The 16,299-nt window shown below is 30.8% G+C and overlaps 2 protein-coding genes across 3 annotated transcripts; one reads left to right on the top strand and one right to left on the bottom strand.

Annotated features, from left to right (window-relative positions):
* The first annotated feature begins 3,885 nt into the window (after nt 1-3,885).
* Nucleotides 3,886-6,687, top strand: LOC126835858 (polyglutamylase complex subunit TTLL1-like). Its single transcript, XM_050568704.1, has 5 exons — nt 3,886-4,118; nt 4,910-5,218; nt 5,405-5,604; nt 5,780-6,112; nt 6,557-6,687. The coding sequence occupies exons 1-5, from the start codon at nt 3,886-3,888 to the stop codon at nt 6,646-6,648; spliced, it is 1,167 nt and encodes a 388-aa protein (XP_050424661.1). The 3' UTR covers nt 6,649-6,687.
* Nucleotides 6,688-6,859: 172 nt separating this feature from the next.
* On the bottom strand, nt 6,860-13,867 carry LOC126835811 (long-chain-fatty-acid--CoA ligase 5). 2 transcript variants are annotated; one of them, XM_050568635.1, is made up of 11 exons: nt 13,615-13,867; nt 10,639-10,762; nt 10,290-10,559; nt 9,769-9,968; nt 9,512-9,712; nt 9,218-9,440; nt 9,000-9,148; nt 8,552-8,824; nt 8,308-8,451; nt 7,392-7,565; nt 6,860-7,319 (listed from the first exon to the last, which is right to left on the bottom strand). In XM_050568635.1, the coding sequence occupies exons 1-11, from the start codon at nt 13,699-13,701 to the stop codon at nt 7,182-7,184; spliced, it is 1,983 nt and encodes a 660-aa protein (XP_050424592.1). In that variant the 5' UTR covers nt 13,702-13,867; the 3' UTR covers nt 6,860-7,181. The 2 variants fall into 2 exon arrangements, with proteins under 2 accessions (XP_050424592.1, XP_050424593.1); XM_050568636.1 differs by having other exon boundaries at nt 9,000-9,150; nt 9,223-9,440.
* Between the last annotated feature and the right edge of the window lie 2,432 nt (nt 13,868-16,299).

Raw genomic sequence — 16,299 nt, 5'->3', positions numbered from 1 at the left:
TATGATTAAATAAAACAACCATTTTTATAATTAAAAATTACCTTTGTAAAATTAAGTGTTGTGTACTTGATATACAACGTATGTATACCGTAGGGGTTACATTTTACTATAATAAAATAATAAATATATGTTTACTAATGTAAGACTTTATAGTTCCTTACTTTCTTTTTTTCCCATCAACTTTTATAGACACTATTGTTTTATGGATGAACCAATGCAACTATCACCTCAGCTAATAATTTTGAAAATAATTAGTTTTTATTTATTCGTAATAATTAGTTGTAAAAATTAGTAATTAGTGACATTAGACAGATCATTTATAAATATATATATATATTTAAATGTATATTGTATATAAATGAAGCGGATATTTCGGTGTAACTTATGTTTCATTATTAGAATTTAAATTTAAAAGGCTGTAAGCTTACGAACACTGGGTTCGTCATCAATTTTGAATTTTACAGTAACGCTGAAACAGACCAATCCACTTTGATAAAAAACGCTTGAATTACCTAGGTATAGAGATTTGTAAATGTTGCCTAAAATAACTAAGCTTTATTAGAATACAAACTAACCATTTCCTAAAACTTCTGAAATGTGTTAAATTAATTAAATTCATGTGACAGGTTTGATATCATCTGTCTGATATCTTTGTCCATTATTTAAATAGTACTATTTTTATCACATACAAATTTAAGTATGATTATCTTAAAACTAGTAATCGCTTTGAGTTAATTGACCAACTAAAAATAGACATTAAAATATAGAATTCAAAATTGCCAGCGTTTACAGTTTTCATTCATATGCAAATTCAATTGTATTTTAGTTTTTGTGATGCAATTAGGATTTTTTTTTATTAAAGTTGATTGGTCCTAACCAAGGTATGAACTTGGCTGGATTGTCAAAGTCAAAAGATACCCGTTATGGCCTCAACGTGTTTTTAGGCTGATTTCGCGAAACCCGTAAGTGCTTCTAATTAATAAGTAGGGAGTATTCGTCAAGCATTTTTATTTGTTTACAGGAAGACGGTCATTACGATAAATTATTCGCTGATGCTACGTCACTGCTGACCGTTTTGGGTCAAAGTCAAGGTCTTTTATTACACAATATTTATAACGAGAGACTTTCATATAATCGTAAAGCGTGAAATGGAAATTTCTTGTCAATAATTATGACTGTAATTATCGGATTTACTATTGACATTGAAACACATTAAGAATCTCCTGTAGTTATTGTATCTATATTATATGCATGCTTTTTTTTATGGTTTACTCTAAAGCGTTGATAAAAATCACTCACGAAAGTATGGAAGTTAATTAACAAAAAAAGCAATCAGCCATAAAATTTTGTTTTAATATATGTTATTATAATGTAGATATGGGAATGCACAGACAATAGTAAAACGTTAGAACAAGAGTGAAGGATATGATAGATACATATAATAGAGCTACATAATAAGAGATAGGATAAAAGTGGCTAAAAGATTTAAAGTGTTGAACATTATAATTTAAAAATGTATACCTAATATTATTACAATTTTTATAAACTATTGAAGTATGAATGAGCTGGCTAGCTGTTGTGAGTAGTACAAATCATAGCATATTTTTTATTGTTTCTTCTTCGTGTTGTCACTTTACCTGAAATATACCAGTTAAGCTCAATCAAACAGTCGACGTTTATGCTAATCCTAGTTTAATGCAATACAGTAACTTATACTTTTTAGATAGTGGTAAACAATAACAAAAAAAAATAACTATCTATTTACTTTTAATGATAAATTTATTGGAACAAAGCAATAATGTTTATAATTACGTAACCTAAATTCCATTCAATTGTTTATCGGAGCATAAATACATTACGTAACAACATATCCAGTTATTTAAAATATACATACATATTCGGAAACAGCTTAAGCAGCTCATGTAGGGCCATCGATTTTCTTCTTAGGGTTTACTGGCAGATTTGCTATCTGGTAGGAGTCACCGAAGAGAAGAATGTCGGATCCTTTTTTACCAGACTATTGACAGAACCACTCTTATGTGGTTTTTAATTTATTGAGCATACCATGATGCAGGTTTAGGTATAGTTTTAAGTCAAAATCTAAAAAAAAGTTAAAGGGGGTGATGGATATGAAGTTGGATACAAAGGATGATAATATTGCAATTGTATTTATTAACCCAGCAAAACCGAATACATGGTCAGCTAGTCCATATACCTAATAGAACTACCTACTAGATTCTTGTTTAGTCCTATTTAAGGGGCGTCAATTCAAAACAAAATACTTCTAAAATTAACAATATTTAGTAAAATATTCATTTTTGTAGGAAACAAATTAGGAAATCGAATATCACCATCAAATTTTGTCTCAACACATATTCCGCACGATGTCCTTTGTTGAAAACAATTATTTAAAATTCATTGATTGCTGCAAAACGCACCATTGTCAAAGATAAAAGTACCTAGTTCTTAATGGTTTACATAATTAATTAAGACATTTTAATTACTCATCTATATTTTAATTACATTTATACTTTTAGCTATCTATTAACAAGGGCGTACAATAAGCTGCTTAATCATAAATATATTAGGCGCACGCAGAAGAACTAACGAACAAAAACATTATACACCCATTTTTTTTTTTAGCGTTAATACATATTATGTACCAGCACTGGCTGACCCTTTCTATCAAGTCTATTGTCTCAATATATTATTATACATCTGATCACCTTAAAAATCATCTTTTATGCTTATTGTAATTAAATATATTACAGATTGTATAATTTTCAAATAAAAAAAAAACATACATATTATGTAGGTATATATTAATCTATGCAGAATGCGTTTTACTTTTTAGAGCAAAATTACTTAAAATATCACTATCTAAAAAGTAATACCAGTAATAATGTATGAAATTGATGAAATGTTTGGATAGAATGTTAATGTTGTTATGGATCATGGACACAAAAAAAGAACACATCATTACAATATCAATACCTTCTCAGCTATCGAATCGAAGCTAAAAAGGTATTATCTTCACAAGTGTTAATTAAATTGATATACTAATTCTGTGATTATATAACAAGTCATTCACTTGCATTCAAGTTTATGTTTTAATAGTTTTGTATATGTTAGTGGCTTTGAAGAAGTTCAATGGATGTTTAACACTTTGTTTTTAAGATATTCGGTTTGATTATTAGGTGTGTTAATCGTCTTTGTAAATTAAATTAAATTTAGGACATTTATAAGGTTGATAATTTGAATAGAGTTATCAACTAAATAATCTAGAAAAAAACAAATGTTTTTATTGGTTGGTTTAATTTACATTAATTTGGAAGCAAACATATTGCCGACATCTTCTGGTAGTAAAAACAGTAAACCTAACGTTGACCAATTTTAGAATTTGTTATTTTTTTTATCGATATTCTGAGGGAGCTTTAAGAATTATTAAAGGATCTGAACTTCTCCAGCCCATCTTTCTAAAAATTAGTACCTATATCTTAAAACACTATTTTTATTTATAGCAAGGAACCCGGATGCAGCCCTTTCATTATTTAACAATTCTAAATTTTTTTTTATTTAGCCATAAAGGCGCGGTAGTTCAGATAGAGTCAGATAACTTAGTAGTGCAGCAACCGCTCTGTAAGTAAAATACTAAGGTTGCTGCTATTTTTTTCTAGGTTTGCCACATTTTTAACATAGACATGTGGCACGTATCCATATTATATTGTTGTTTAACGATTACTGAAATTAAACAGTTTTGTTGACATGGAAATTAGTTAATACGATGTAAATATTATTATATTTTCATTGTATTGGTACCCGATACGTGTATATTATTCTAGTGATTTATTTTAAATGATAAAAAAAAAGATAAATCCTGTTGATATGAAAAGTATAGCTTATTGTTCAGACGTAAATCGTTCGGTGTTGTTGAATAATTTTGAAAAACGCGGCTGGGTACATGTGGGCCCAGAAGACAAATGGAATCTATACTGGACTAATGTACATACTTGCCGTAGCTTATTTAGTACTGAACAATATTACCGTCTGGAAGAGGACCAAATTATTAATCATTTCTTGAACCATTACCAACTCACGCGAAAAGATTTACTTATCAGGTATTGCGAGTTGCCATTTATATTATTGTAGCGCTTGTAATCTTATCAACTATTTAAAACTGGACTATTATTTTAATTTCGTAATAAATTAAATTAAATCAATTTTGTCCACTTGTCAAATTGAGATAAAAGACTCGAGATATTCCAGATACAAAATTAACTCATCCTCTCTTTATATGGAAAAACTTATAGATGGAGGGGGGAGCTGTTGATCTCATGACTACTCTTTTATATGAAGTAAATTGTATAGACAATTTTATTGACTGATGATTGACGATTGGCGGATGATAGATATGTTTTACTTTGTTATGAAGAGTCACTGCATTGGTTATGAGTTTTGCATAATGTGATGTGATGTGGAAAACGAAAAGAGACCTCGTGTCGGCATTTTCCAAAATTGTCTATTGTATTGTTGTACTATTCTCTGAACCTAGATTGTTTTGTGAATAATTTAACACCTGGTATATCTTAGAAAATTATCAAGTTTTTGCACTTTGAATTTTGTGACGTAGTCGGCTGACAAGAGGTCTTTACTCTTTACCCGAGATCTACTTATACTAATTCTGACTATTACTCGATTGGAGTCGACGTTTCGACCTATACCCTAATCTCAGAAACTCCGAGATACAATTATTGACACTCTGTAAGAAATGTATATTTTCGACCTTTATCTATGTTTTGTGTTTTGCCTTAAGTCAACGTTGCTGACAAGAGGTCCCTTACTGCTTTCCGCATCACCTGTGCTTATGTTTTTCATTGTACGTCAATACTGCGTTAAACTTTTGAAACAGAAACATCAGACGGTATCGGCGAGAAATGCTGAACAATAGTACCTCGAATGTAACTCGTACGGTCGGCACTGTTGGCCAGCGGTTTCATTTAGATATCATACCAACGACTTACATACTGCCTGCCGATTACCATTTGTTTCTGGAAGAGTACCGTAAAAATCCGAGTACTTGGATCATGAAGCCGTGCGGTAAATCACGAGGTGTCGGAATATTCTTGATCGACAAGCTATCAAAGCTCAAAGAATGGTCCACAAGCCGAAAGCGTTTCACTCGTACCCCGACCTCCAAAGATACCTACATTATATCGAGGTAACATCGAAAACATTCTGAAATGGAGGGATTCATTACTTTGTAAGAGGAAGTTTAGTGTTAGCGTCTTTTGTAGATAAGACGAGGAAGAACGGATTGAGGTAGTTTGGGCATACAACGAGGAAATATGAGGATTCTAGGATTAAAGTATTTATTCTTTTACATTGTTTGTCCGCCGATTCACAGGTACATAGATAATCCGCTTTTGATATGTGGCAAAAAGTTTGACCTACGCCTTTATGTTTTGGTCACTTCTTTTCATCCTCTCAAAGCGTATCAGTTCAATTACGGGTTTTGCCGTTTCTGCAGCGTCAAATATAACAGTCATGTTGACAATATCGACAATCTGTTCGCACACCTGACCAACGTGTCCATACAAAAACTCGGTAATGAATACATTATAATTAATAAGTCGTTGTAGATATAAGGATATGAGTATGATGAATTCCACTACCTATTTATTATAATTACAAATTCCCTTATAATTTAAACATTTGCCGGTCGTTACTCTAAAATTTGTTCACATAATGAAACTTTGAAAATAGACTTATTGATTTTTAGGCGAGGAGTACAACAGTGTGCATGGAGGGAAATGGTCTACAGAAAATCTAAAACTATACTTGAACAGCACTCGAGGTGAAATAAACACTCGGGCTCTGTTTGAAAACATAAGCTGGATAATCGTACAGTCGTTGAAAGCCGTTAGCAGTGTAATGTCAAACGATAAACATTGCTTTGAATGTTATGGCTATGATATTATAGTCGACAATAATCTTAAGCCATGGCTCATAGAAGTCAACTCATCGCCGTCGCTCTCGTACACTACTCATAGCGATCGAATGCTCAAATCCAAACTCATAGATAACATATTATCAATAGTTCTACCGCCATCAGGTATGTATTATGAATTATTATGATTAATAAAACCTGTGTTTATAAATAATATTAAGACCATTAGATATAAGTGAATAAAGCTCAAGGGTGGGCGCTACAAGCCCTCGATATTCGAACCTGGGCAATTTTTGAATTAGAAAAATAATAATTATTGTAAAATAATCAGTTATTTAAAATACATTTTTATCCAGTGCATCAAAATACTTTGTACTTGAAAAACATTTTTATGTAAGGTTTAAGTACAAAGTAAAAAATATCAATAAGAAGTACTAGTTACTACTTAGTGAAATACTAAGTAGTAATTTTTTCTAATTGATTGTCACTCGACATGATGCACATGATGCATACACAATAACACATTAAGTATTTTTCGCTTACTATTAATCAAATAAATTGTTTCCGATTTTAATTTTATAAATATTAAAAATACTATATAATTTATAGGAATTCCGAATTCTCGATGGGATAAGAAACCAGCACCAGAAGCTCTGCATAATTTTAGTGTGTTGATTGACGAAGGTTCTGTGACAAAATGACATCTACTAAATCGGTTGTTACAGATAGTTATTTAAATGCTATAGGACTATTATTATATTATAATGTATACGTAATCGCGTGTAACATCTAATAAATACCAAAGTAATACTATAGTATTGATTAGAGTAATAACTCATTATTAACCTTTAAGTTGACAAACCACTGTAATTCGACAAATTCAGTTAGCCTATCAATTAAATTATACATTAATCATTATGGATTTTATATATTAATATTAATTAATTAATTTTACATATTAGATTAGTATACAGATTTGTGATTTGATATTTTTTAAATATCGTGTACAGTAATTAAGTTCGCATTATAATTTTTCCTACAACATTACACACATTATTTTGATTTTGGAAACAGTATAATAACAGTTATAGGTACGCAATAAGTGAATTTAAAGGTTTTGTTGAATTATTGAAAGTGAATATGCGGGTTTACTTGTTCGTACATAGAGGTACAAATTAATGTTATATAGTATATAATTTTGTTTGAAAACCATAATTTACTCAATGAAAATTGCCTATTTGAACTTGATGTACATGTCCTCGATTTGCGGTGCGAAGTACGACCTCACTTGTGGCCGTTTCATTTTGAACGTTGGCGTCAACAGTCCGTTTTGCACGGAGAATGGATCGGGATGCAAATAAATATCTTTAACCTTTGAAAAAATTGATGGACGGTCAGTTATAATAATTTAATTTATTTAGAAAAGGTAAAATCGTTGGATTACTTGTTCAAATGACTTCAGACCACCGTCTTTTCCCCATGCCGTCATATCGTCCATTATTAGTTTTTTTACTTCCTGGTTAGCGCACAATACCGATAATGTACCGGATATACCGTTTTCATGTGCCCAAGACTTAATCACTTCAACTGATGGAACGACTATTGCTATGATGCAAGACTAAACAGACAGGAGTTTTTTTAATTAATTTTGTATTTAAAACTAATAAACTATAGGTTTTTTCGATGTGTTTTTTTACAATAAATAAAAAAGTAGGTATAATTTTTTATTAAAAGGGTGATCAGAAGAAACCAAATACATTAGCTATTAAGTATTAAGTGCTGTTAAGGAAATCAGTTTTTTAATAATATTTATTATTTTTAAATTGAAAGTAGAATATATTAGGTTAGGTAAACTATTTATGAAAACATCAACATTTTTTTAAAAATTATTAATGCAGTATGATAGCTGTTGTTAAACTACTTTAAATGTCTCAACATATACACAATAACATTTAAATAAAACCAAATGTTGTGTTATTTTTTTATTTCATCTAGTAGGTATAGCTAGATGTAAATGGGCTTTAAGTTGGCGCGGAGCCAATTTGAATGATAAATTAAGTGTAACAAAAATTGTAGAAATCTAGTTTTAATTAAAACTATTTAAAAAGTGACAACTTCAACTTATTGGTATTCAGTTTATAGTTATAATTTTTAAGTATTAACTTAATTAAAGTTTTATAATGTCAATATTATGGTCATTTGATTAACTTATACACTTATTTTGGCAAATGTACCAAAATATTATTTAATTACAATTATTCATGTTTTTTTTTTTTAAATAATACTTTTACTGAAAACAATTTTTTAGGTTTTTATTAAATTTAGATAGATTGTTATGTAGTTTGTAAAAACAATATTACCTTTAACGATTCTCCATGAACAAAAACTTGATGGACATACTGGCTCTTCATATAAATTGTTTCAATTTTTTCTGGAACAATGTATTCACCTTGTGATAATTTAAAAATGTGTCTCTTTCGGTCAATTACTTTAAGCGTTCCATTCTTAAAAAAAATTTCGTAAATATTCAATAAATTGTTTTTTTCTTCTTCAATGGATGTTACATTGAATGAATTTTTAATGTATATACTACATTAAACTTACTGGAAGCCACATGCCTATATCTCCAGTATGATGCCATCCGTGCTCATCAAACGAAACGGTTTCGGGATCTTTGAAGTATCCTTGAAAAATATTCGATCCTTTCACGCAAATCTCTCCTTGATTCGTTGACGCGTAGTACTCCATTTCTGGTACGTCAGCTAATTTTACTAAATTGCAAGCCACGGGTGGCCCCACATGTTCTGTGTTCATATCCCCTTGAATCGATAGTGTTATTGGGGCAGTACATTCAGTCTGACCGTATCCCTCAACCACCTGATAAAAACAATAGCGGCATGGTTATAAGTTTTATGCAACAATGCAACATGCAGCCTTTCGATGCAGCCCCCGATGTTGTTCTAAATCAATCTTCAAGACTAAACATTTATTAATGGATATACGTTTACGAGGAAACGTTAAAAACAAGTATCTACAACAAAATGCAACTTACTAAACATCCTAAAGCACACCTCATAAACGTCAAAACGTGGCCACCTAAAGGTGCCGAACCGATTATCATTAATCTCAATTTTCCACCCATGTTCTTCTGTAAGTTACTGAACACTAGTTTGTCCCACATGCTGTTTTTCCGAACGATACCTCTAGGAAAAAGGAACACGGAATTAAGCATCCTGAAAAATGCAAATTGATTACAAGTAAGAGACAAACCAAACTTTTTAATTTCGTTTTCTTTCGACCGGATTGCCATGTTATACATTAGTCGTTTAAAAAACCACGGAGAGATTGTAGACATCTGTTGTTCGTAAATACGGTTCAACATGCGAGGTACACTAGGCATGATAGTCGGTTTAAGGACTCGCATGTCTTCGAAAAGAAATTTCACATTGCCGCAGTAGAAACCCACTGCGCCGCCGACCAAATACATTCCGTTCTGCAAAAGGCATATAATGTGGAAATAAAAAAAAATAGACAAAATAGATTTCCCATTAGCTTGTCACACACTTCACAACATCTCTCCAGCATGTGGGCCAGTGGTAAATAAGAGATCATCACATCCCCGACATTTGGCCTGTAGTGAGCGAGTTGAACGAGGACAGCGCTGACCGCTGCCACGACATTGCCGTGTGTCAACATCACCCCTTTTGGCAGTCCTGTTGTGCCTGAAGTGTAGCACACTGTGCATAAATCGTTGGGTTTCGGTGGCTGTTTGACAGTAAAACAACATGATTGACTCCTAAAGATCATATTGGTTTGTTTACCTGTTCCGGAAATGTTTTTGACGCTCCCGACTTTTCCACCTCTTCGAATGTCAGTAACTCAATACCGCGGTTTCTGGCTTTCTGATTGGACGATGGCCGAATGCCACGAATGACGACAATTTTCCGTAGACATTTTGGAGACCTGTCCAAAAGCTGATTACATTTCTCGTCCGTGTCGACTACCACAACGGTAATGTCCGCTGTAATAGAATTTCTTTGACATGGGATTCAATCATCACACAATATGATTTAATATCTACACTTTGTTCAGATTTCTGACATTGACAAGACGATTCTATAATTATTTTTGATAAATAAGTGTTTTTTATTTTTATTATGAAAGTAAGGTATTTCGACGATATTGAATATGAAGTGATTACGACTGTGTATAGTATCTACCATCAAGGTGGTTTAGTTATTTAAGTTCAACATTTCTTAAATTATATTTACTCTCTTTACCCTATTTAATTAAACTTATCTAATAGTATTTTCAGTATTTTTTTTTACATTTTTTTTTTTACCTTGATTAATAATAAAAGAACAGGCCTCTGGGCCTAACGTATCATATAGCGGCACTATCACCATCGAAAAACAATAAGCTGCTTGTTCTGTGAGAATCCATTCTGGACAATTTTGGCTGTAAATCCCAATAAACATTTGATTGCTTTTCGGCAAGCCGAGGCCTAAGAGACCCGAACCAAAATTCCGAGCCCGGAGCAAAGTCTCGTTGTAATGAATCCATTGAAACGGTTTGCTGATGTTTTCTCTCCAGCCTAGGCATTTTCCATTGTCTAGACAAAATATGCAGAAATATAAATTTAAAAAATACTATAAGCAATATATTGAAAAAAATATAATATTATTTGTTACTGGAAATTTTTGCGCCTTTCCGAAACGTCTCGTATAGCGTTTTGGCATCAGGTGCTATGTTGCTAAGAAATTTACCGTCTTTGCCTTCCTTGAAAAATTTTGAAACATGAACAGTTTCTGGTCCCTAAAAATATACTAAAATTTTGACAAGGCCAATTACAAAAAGGGCAAATTAAATGGAGGCTAAAAGGCTGGTTGATGATAAATAGTCGTTTCTTCAGTAAACACCTCGTTATATTATATTATTGTACGGCTTTTTCCTTTTTTGCTAAATGTTATTTTTAAAAAATAAGCTTATACGTAGGTTGCACTTAACCTTGACACGAGAGATATTTTGCTTAAAACCTATTACCCTAACAGTCATATGTTATATTTTTTGGCAAACCACTCAATCGATGACAACCGATTTGACGATTACTCAGTGTGATAAAAATTCAATCCGGTATTTGTTAATATCGTTGACACTGTAAATCATGTATTTTAGGTCATTTGCATGGTAAAGTTAGTTTAGTTTTACTTGGCAGTCTTTTAATTCAAACGATTGGCACAAAATACCTTTGATAACCTAATAAATATTGATCAAATACCGCATGAAACAAATCAATATTTTGGCATATGTTCTTTATTTTCTTATATTATTGATATAAATAGCAAACAAAAACAGAAGTGATTGTTAATTGATTTATTGAATATTTATCAATATTTTGTTGAGCTATTTTTACTATAGCAATAATAGAAATCATAGATGGAAAATGACCTTACTTCTGAAAATCTATTTTTAGCAAAAGTATGTATTCTCACAAAATTTGTTGAAAAATATTTTTGATTTTCTATAATTTCCTAGGTAATAATATTACAATTTGTAAAATTTTATATACTGGACAAATATACACAAATATAAGTCTAAAAACTTTAAATTCGCGTTTCATCTCTATGCTTTTAGAACCTTTCTTATTTAAAATAATATGGTAATCATAAAAATGATATCCATCTTGTTCAAATGTTTATCAGATTTTCAGCGTTTACAATACCTGGTTTCTGCTATTTATTTTTGTTAGACCAAACTGTAGATAGAAGTAATATTAATTATATAGCAGTACTTTACTTATTTGAGTTATTTCACATATCAATCATTAAAATACAACTACCAAAGATATTGAAATTTGGGCAACTTTGAATATTTTTTTAAGATGCAGTTATAACATATAAAATTTAATCTGTATATCAATTAGTATTAATCTTATGCGTAATTAATAATCGTTATTATCAGTATTAGCTTAAAATCATCATTCAACTATAAAGCTAAATAATTCATTTTTGCATACTGTATTTCATTTCACATTTTATATTTTAAACGCTGACCAAGATACATGGTCGAGCATAAATACTAGGCGATGTGTAAAGATCTTCGTCTCATGTCAAGATGACAGCGCGTAAATTGTCTTAACAAAACGATTTTTAATAGCTTCAAAATATCTTTGTAGTTACCAAAAACGTGTATAAAATGTTCGTAGTTGTACACTTATTTCCCTAAAATATGATGTAAGTACTATTAATACTGCACAAATTAAAATATAAAACTTAAAAAAATAGAATGGAAAAAGTCGTATTGGTTTTATTATAATTTGACTAGATATTTAAACTAAAAGAAAATATGTAAATTTATATAATTTATACAGATTGACAACTACTAATTTTAATTAACAAAATTAGTATTTCAGATCAAAAGCCATTATATGATATTCAAAATTTGATAGTGTCTGTAACTGGTTTACAAACAAATAGTATTAATCATTTTAGCAGTCTAAACGAACGTAAAAAAGGACGATATTTTGTTTGTGTTAATCTAAAAATAACAATATTCACATTTTTTTTTAAATAAAATTTACACTTTTCAAAACATATTCTGCAAGATATGCCAGGATTAACATTTTTCAGAGTTAAAACAAGTAAATTTGATAATACAAATTATATTTTGTTTTTTCAAAAAACTTTTAAGCTTTGAAAGGCGGCGAAAACAATTTTTTTACAATATTTATAAGCGAACACGTTAAATTATTGGTTAGTTCATAGTTTTAAGTTTATTCCATTAATGATGCTGAGACAATTATCTAATCCAATAAAACATTTTTAAAACAAATAGAATACTCAATTACTTCTATTCCCCTACAGTTTTACTTAACCACAAACACTGAAATAAAAATCTAGTTTTTTAGGTCACAGTGTTTGAATGAGTTTAATTTTATTGCATATAATTTTTTTTTATAAATATATGATACTATTGTATATTTTTAAAAATTTGTTAACATATATTTTTAAATAATTTAATAAAAACAAAGCCGATTCTACAGATTTACAAAAAACAATAATGTAATTTCAACACGGTGTTGTGGACACGAACCGCATAGCATTGTTACGTTTTGAACACACTCCAAATCAGCGTTAAGATCAGAAAACATAATTAGTATATGTTTGACAGCTGATTTTGAAAATCTAAGTTAAAATGTTTAAAACATTGTTACTTCACATGTATACGAAAACCTATACGGCTAACGGTGTGTTGGCCAAAAATAGTCGCACGTTCTTATAATAGTCATTATGTTTCGGCAAAAGTTTATTTTAGTTTTATAATTTTTATACTGTTTATATTTATTTTTCATAAAATGGTCGTTAAAACAATATTTTTAAACTTCTTGGACATTTGATTGTGTACCTACATTTAATAATATTAATTTATCGTATAATTTTCATGGTTAAAGTTTCATTACAAAAAGTTGTGGAATTTAAAGACAGACTATTATTATTAAGCCCTAGCCCCTGTCCGTATTAAGGTTGAAAGTTACCTGTTACCTTTAATATTTTTCTCTCCAAAATAAATTAAAAAAAAAAAATCTGGCGTTCAAAAATGAAACAATACAAAACGATAGGTAAGACAACATACAAGATAATATTATTACTGATTGTTTACACGTTTACTTTGAGTAAGTCCGATTGGTGATTGAGGTCGATGGGCACTTGCAAAAGGCTCTCGTTCATCCAATTTGGACAATAACACGACATCATTGGGTTACTATGATATAATCAAAACCGGCGCAATATCATTGTTAAATAAAAAAAAAGGATAATAAAAACGGATAAATTAACTTAATTACAGCGACGTGTTAGTCAGATGTACCAAAACCGAATGTGGCGGCGACTGCGGTGACCACTGGACTGCCAAAAACTACCAACAGAGAACGTCGTCGAGATGATAACATGCCTTCAAGTACGATATAAATTATTTTTAAACTCAGCCGGTGGCTCTAGGAAAATATATGTTTGTCGTAGACCGTATATTATGTATGTAACATACGTCGCCTATTACAATACACGCTGTATTATCATTGCATGGTGCCAAAGTGTTTGCACTCATTATGGCAGGTTAGTCATGTAGTATATAGGTATTAGGTAATAATTACGAAACGTGTTGAAAACCCGTGTACCTAAACCGTAATGGCGGCCAACTCTTTTTTTGATGATAATTTGTTGGCCTTTAAAAGCGAATTATAATTTGAACATTTGCATATCTCGGCAGCTGGACATCTTTTAAATGACCATTTTTTTCCGGAATTTGGCACGCAGCTTAATATAATTTTGTTTACCCTCGTTATGCACCAACCGAAACGGTCATTAAAACAAAGTACAGTGACATAATTATCACGTTATACACAACACATTGCACCCACTCGGAGAAATTGATATTCCGAAGATTGTATCCGAAACATCAAAATGGTTATTTTTTCTCGTGTACATTTTAATAGAATAAATAATAAGGTCTTCCGATTTCATGAAACTTCGACATTTTTGTAACTTTGTACATTTTGTAAAAGTACCCTGAAAGGTACGATTTCTGATCTAAAGATTTGCTACACGAAGGAATCGGTTTAGCAGTTTAGAAGATTTCTTAAGCTCAGACACAAAAATTGAAAATTAAACTAATTTTAAAAATAACACACCATTTTAAAAACAATACCTTCTCATCTCTGCATCGAAGTTCATAAATAAATAAACAATACCTTTTCTAATTATATTTTCCAAAACAAATATATTTTGTGTCTTAACTAAATTCGGTCATTAAAAACACTATTTTATTATCAATAAATCATTGGTGAACCTATACGTTACATGTTTAAATAAACTAATAAGTTAGTGAATCTCTCGGTAGGCGTTAATTGACTATTTAAATTGTTTAATCGAGGTGATGGCTACCAACGATGAGCACTATTATTGATAAAAATATTAAAAATTACAAAATACAATAATATTCCAATTTAAATAGTATTAAAAAATGATAATAAACATAAAAAATTGACACCTATGACGTTATAAAAATTATGTTTTGATTGACAGCCAAAAAATAAAACCGTTAGTGTTACCTACATTTTTATTAGAAATAAAAGTGTACAAATTAGTATAAAAATACGATGGGTGAGGTTTTGGAAAAGATTCAAATGGCCGAGAACCTTTTTATATCGCGCTAAGTTAATGTTCTCTTGGCACTTGCCATGAATTCTATCTTATTGATCAGGATGTTTGTCTCATTTCCAAAATTTTCACGAACAACATACTTAAGTACACAAAAAAGTCAATATATATATATATATATATTTATATATAATATATTAATATGTTTATATATAATATATTAATATGTTTATATATAATATATTAATATGTTTATATATATATGTATAGCCTGACAAGTTAAATGTATTGGCCATATAGAGTCGAAACAATAATTGTATGAATATTTTTATTCTCTCAATATATATTTTTGTTTACCCAAAAATTCTTAAATTTAGGATAAAAAAGAAAATTTCAAAATTTGAACAAAAGATTGAATACCATTTAGAGATTGCTCAAAGCCATTTTGTCTTTTCTATTTGATTAGCACGTGTGAGTAGATACTAGATACACTTTTAGCTTCGATGCTTCGATTAGCTTCACATCACAGTTTAACCCTTAAGTTAAGATTTTGTAAAAAATTGCCTATACTTTACTCCTTAAAATTGGGCGGTGTGGCGTCCTCTTAAGAAGGATACGGGATACCTGAAAACATTTCAAAAGTCGTGTCTGGCTTTTCCCTTTTGGATGTTCTGAGGATGGAAAGAGAAACGGTTAGAAAATAGCTCAATCCTCCGTTTAGCGCCATGTTGACGGCTCGTGTCAAATTGTCGTCGGCTTCATCTTTGGAAGCGCTTAGGACTTTGGGTCCACTGGCGGCTGGCGACGTGACACTTCGAAACGGTGGTATGACATTCGAAGAGGAAGAAAAAGTCGCCCGCAAACGCCAGCTTTTGTCCGAGCTTCAAACCATCGACCTTGACGACGATGTTTGGGAAGATTTGGTCAGATCCTAATCATCTGGAACGCCAGGGCGGGTTATAATCAGGTCGACCAACCTGCCTCCCGCCTTGGTCTTTACCGTCCCACCTTGGCAAGTGGAAATGTCGTTTTTAACTGGTTTCTGTAAACTGTTTGGAACAAATCTACTTTACCGGACACCTTTTTTTTGAATTTGTTTTTTTTTGATTCGATAGTATTTTTCACGCTGATTACGAATATGAAGTATTGCTTTTTTCACACACCTATTAATGATTTTTTGTTTGTTACTTACATTTT

The sequence above is a fragment of the Adelges cooleyi genome, unplaced genomic scaffold (genome assembly GCF_023614345.1).
Source record: "Adelges cooleyi isolate 19-005CV unplaced genomic scaffold, UGA_ACOO_1.1 ACOO_flye_CR_arks_rails_tigmint_CR_PRNA_23, whole genome shotgun sequence".
Taxonomy (NCBI): Eukaryota; Metazoa; Arthropoda; class Insecta; order Hemiptera; family Adelgidae; genus Adelges; species Adelges cooleyi.
Note: the sequence above shows the minus strand (reverse complement) of the source record. Positions and strands in the feature narration are given on the sequence as shown.

Coding starts and splice junctions, on each gene's coding strand:
- LOC126835858 (XM_050568704.1), top strand. CDS start 3,886: ATGAAAAGTATAGCTTATTGTTCAGACGTAAATCGTTCGGTGTTGTTG. Junction 5,219..5,404: donor GATACCTACATTATATCGAG/GTAACATCGAAA, acceptor GCCGATTCACAG/GTACATAGATAATCCGCTTT. Junction 5,605..5,779: donor CGTGTCCATACAAAAACTCG/GTAATGAATACA, acceptor ATTGATTTTTAG/GCGAGGAGTACAACAGTGTG.
- LOC126835811 (XM_050568635.1), bottom strand. CDS start 13,701: ATGATGTCGTGTTATTGTCCAAATTGGATGAACGAGAGCCTTTTGCAA. Junction 10,763..13,614: donor ACCAATCGGACTTACTCAAA/GTAAACGTGTAA, acceptor GTATATTTTTAG/GGACCAGAAACTGTTCATGT. Junction 9,713..9,768: donor CAAAAACATTTCCGGAACAG/GTAAACAAACCA, acceptor ACTGTCAAACAG/CCACCGAAACCCAACGATTT.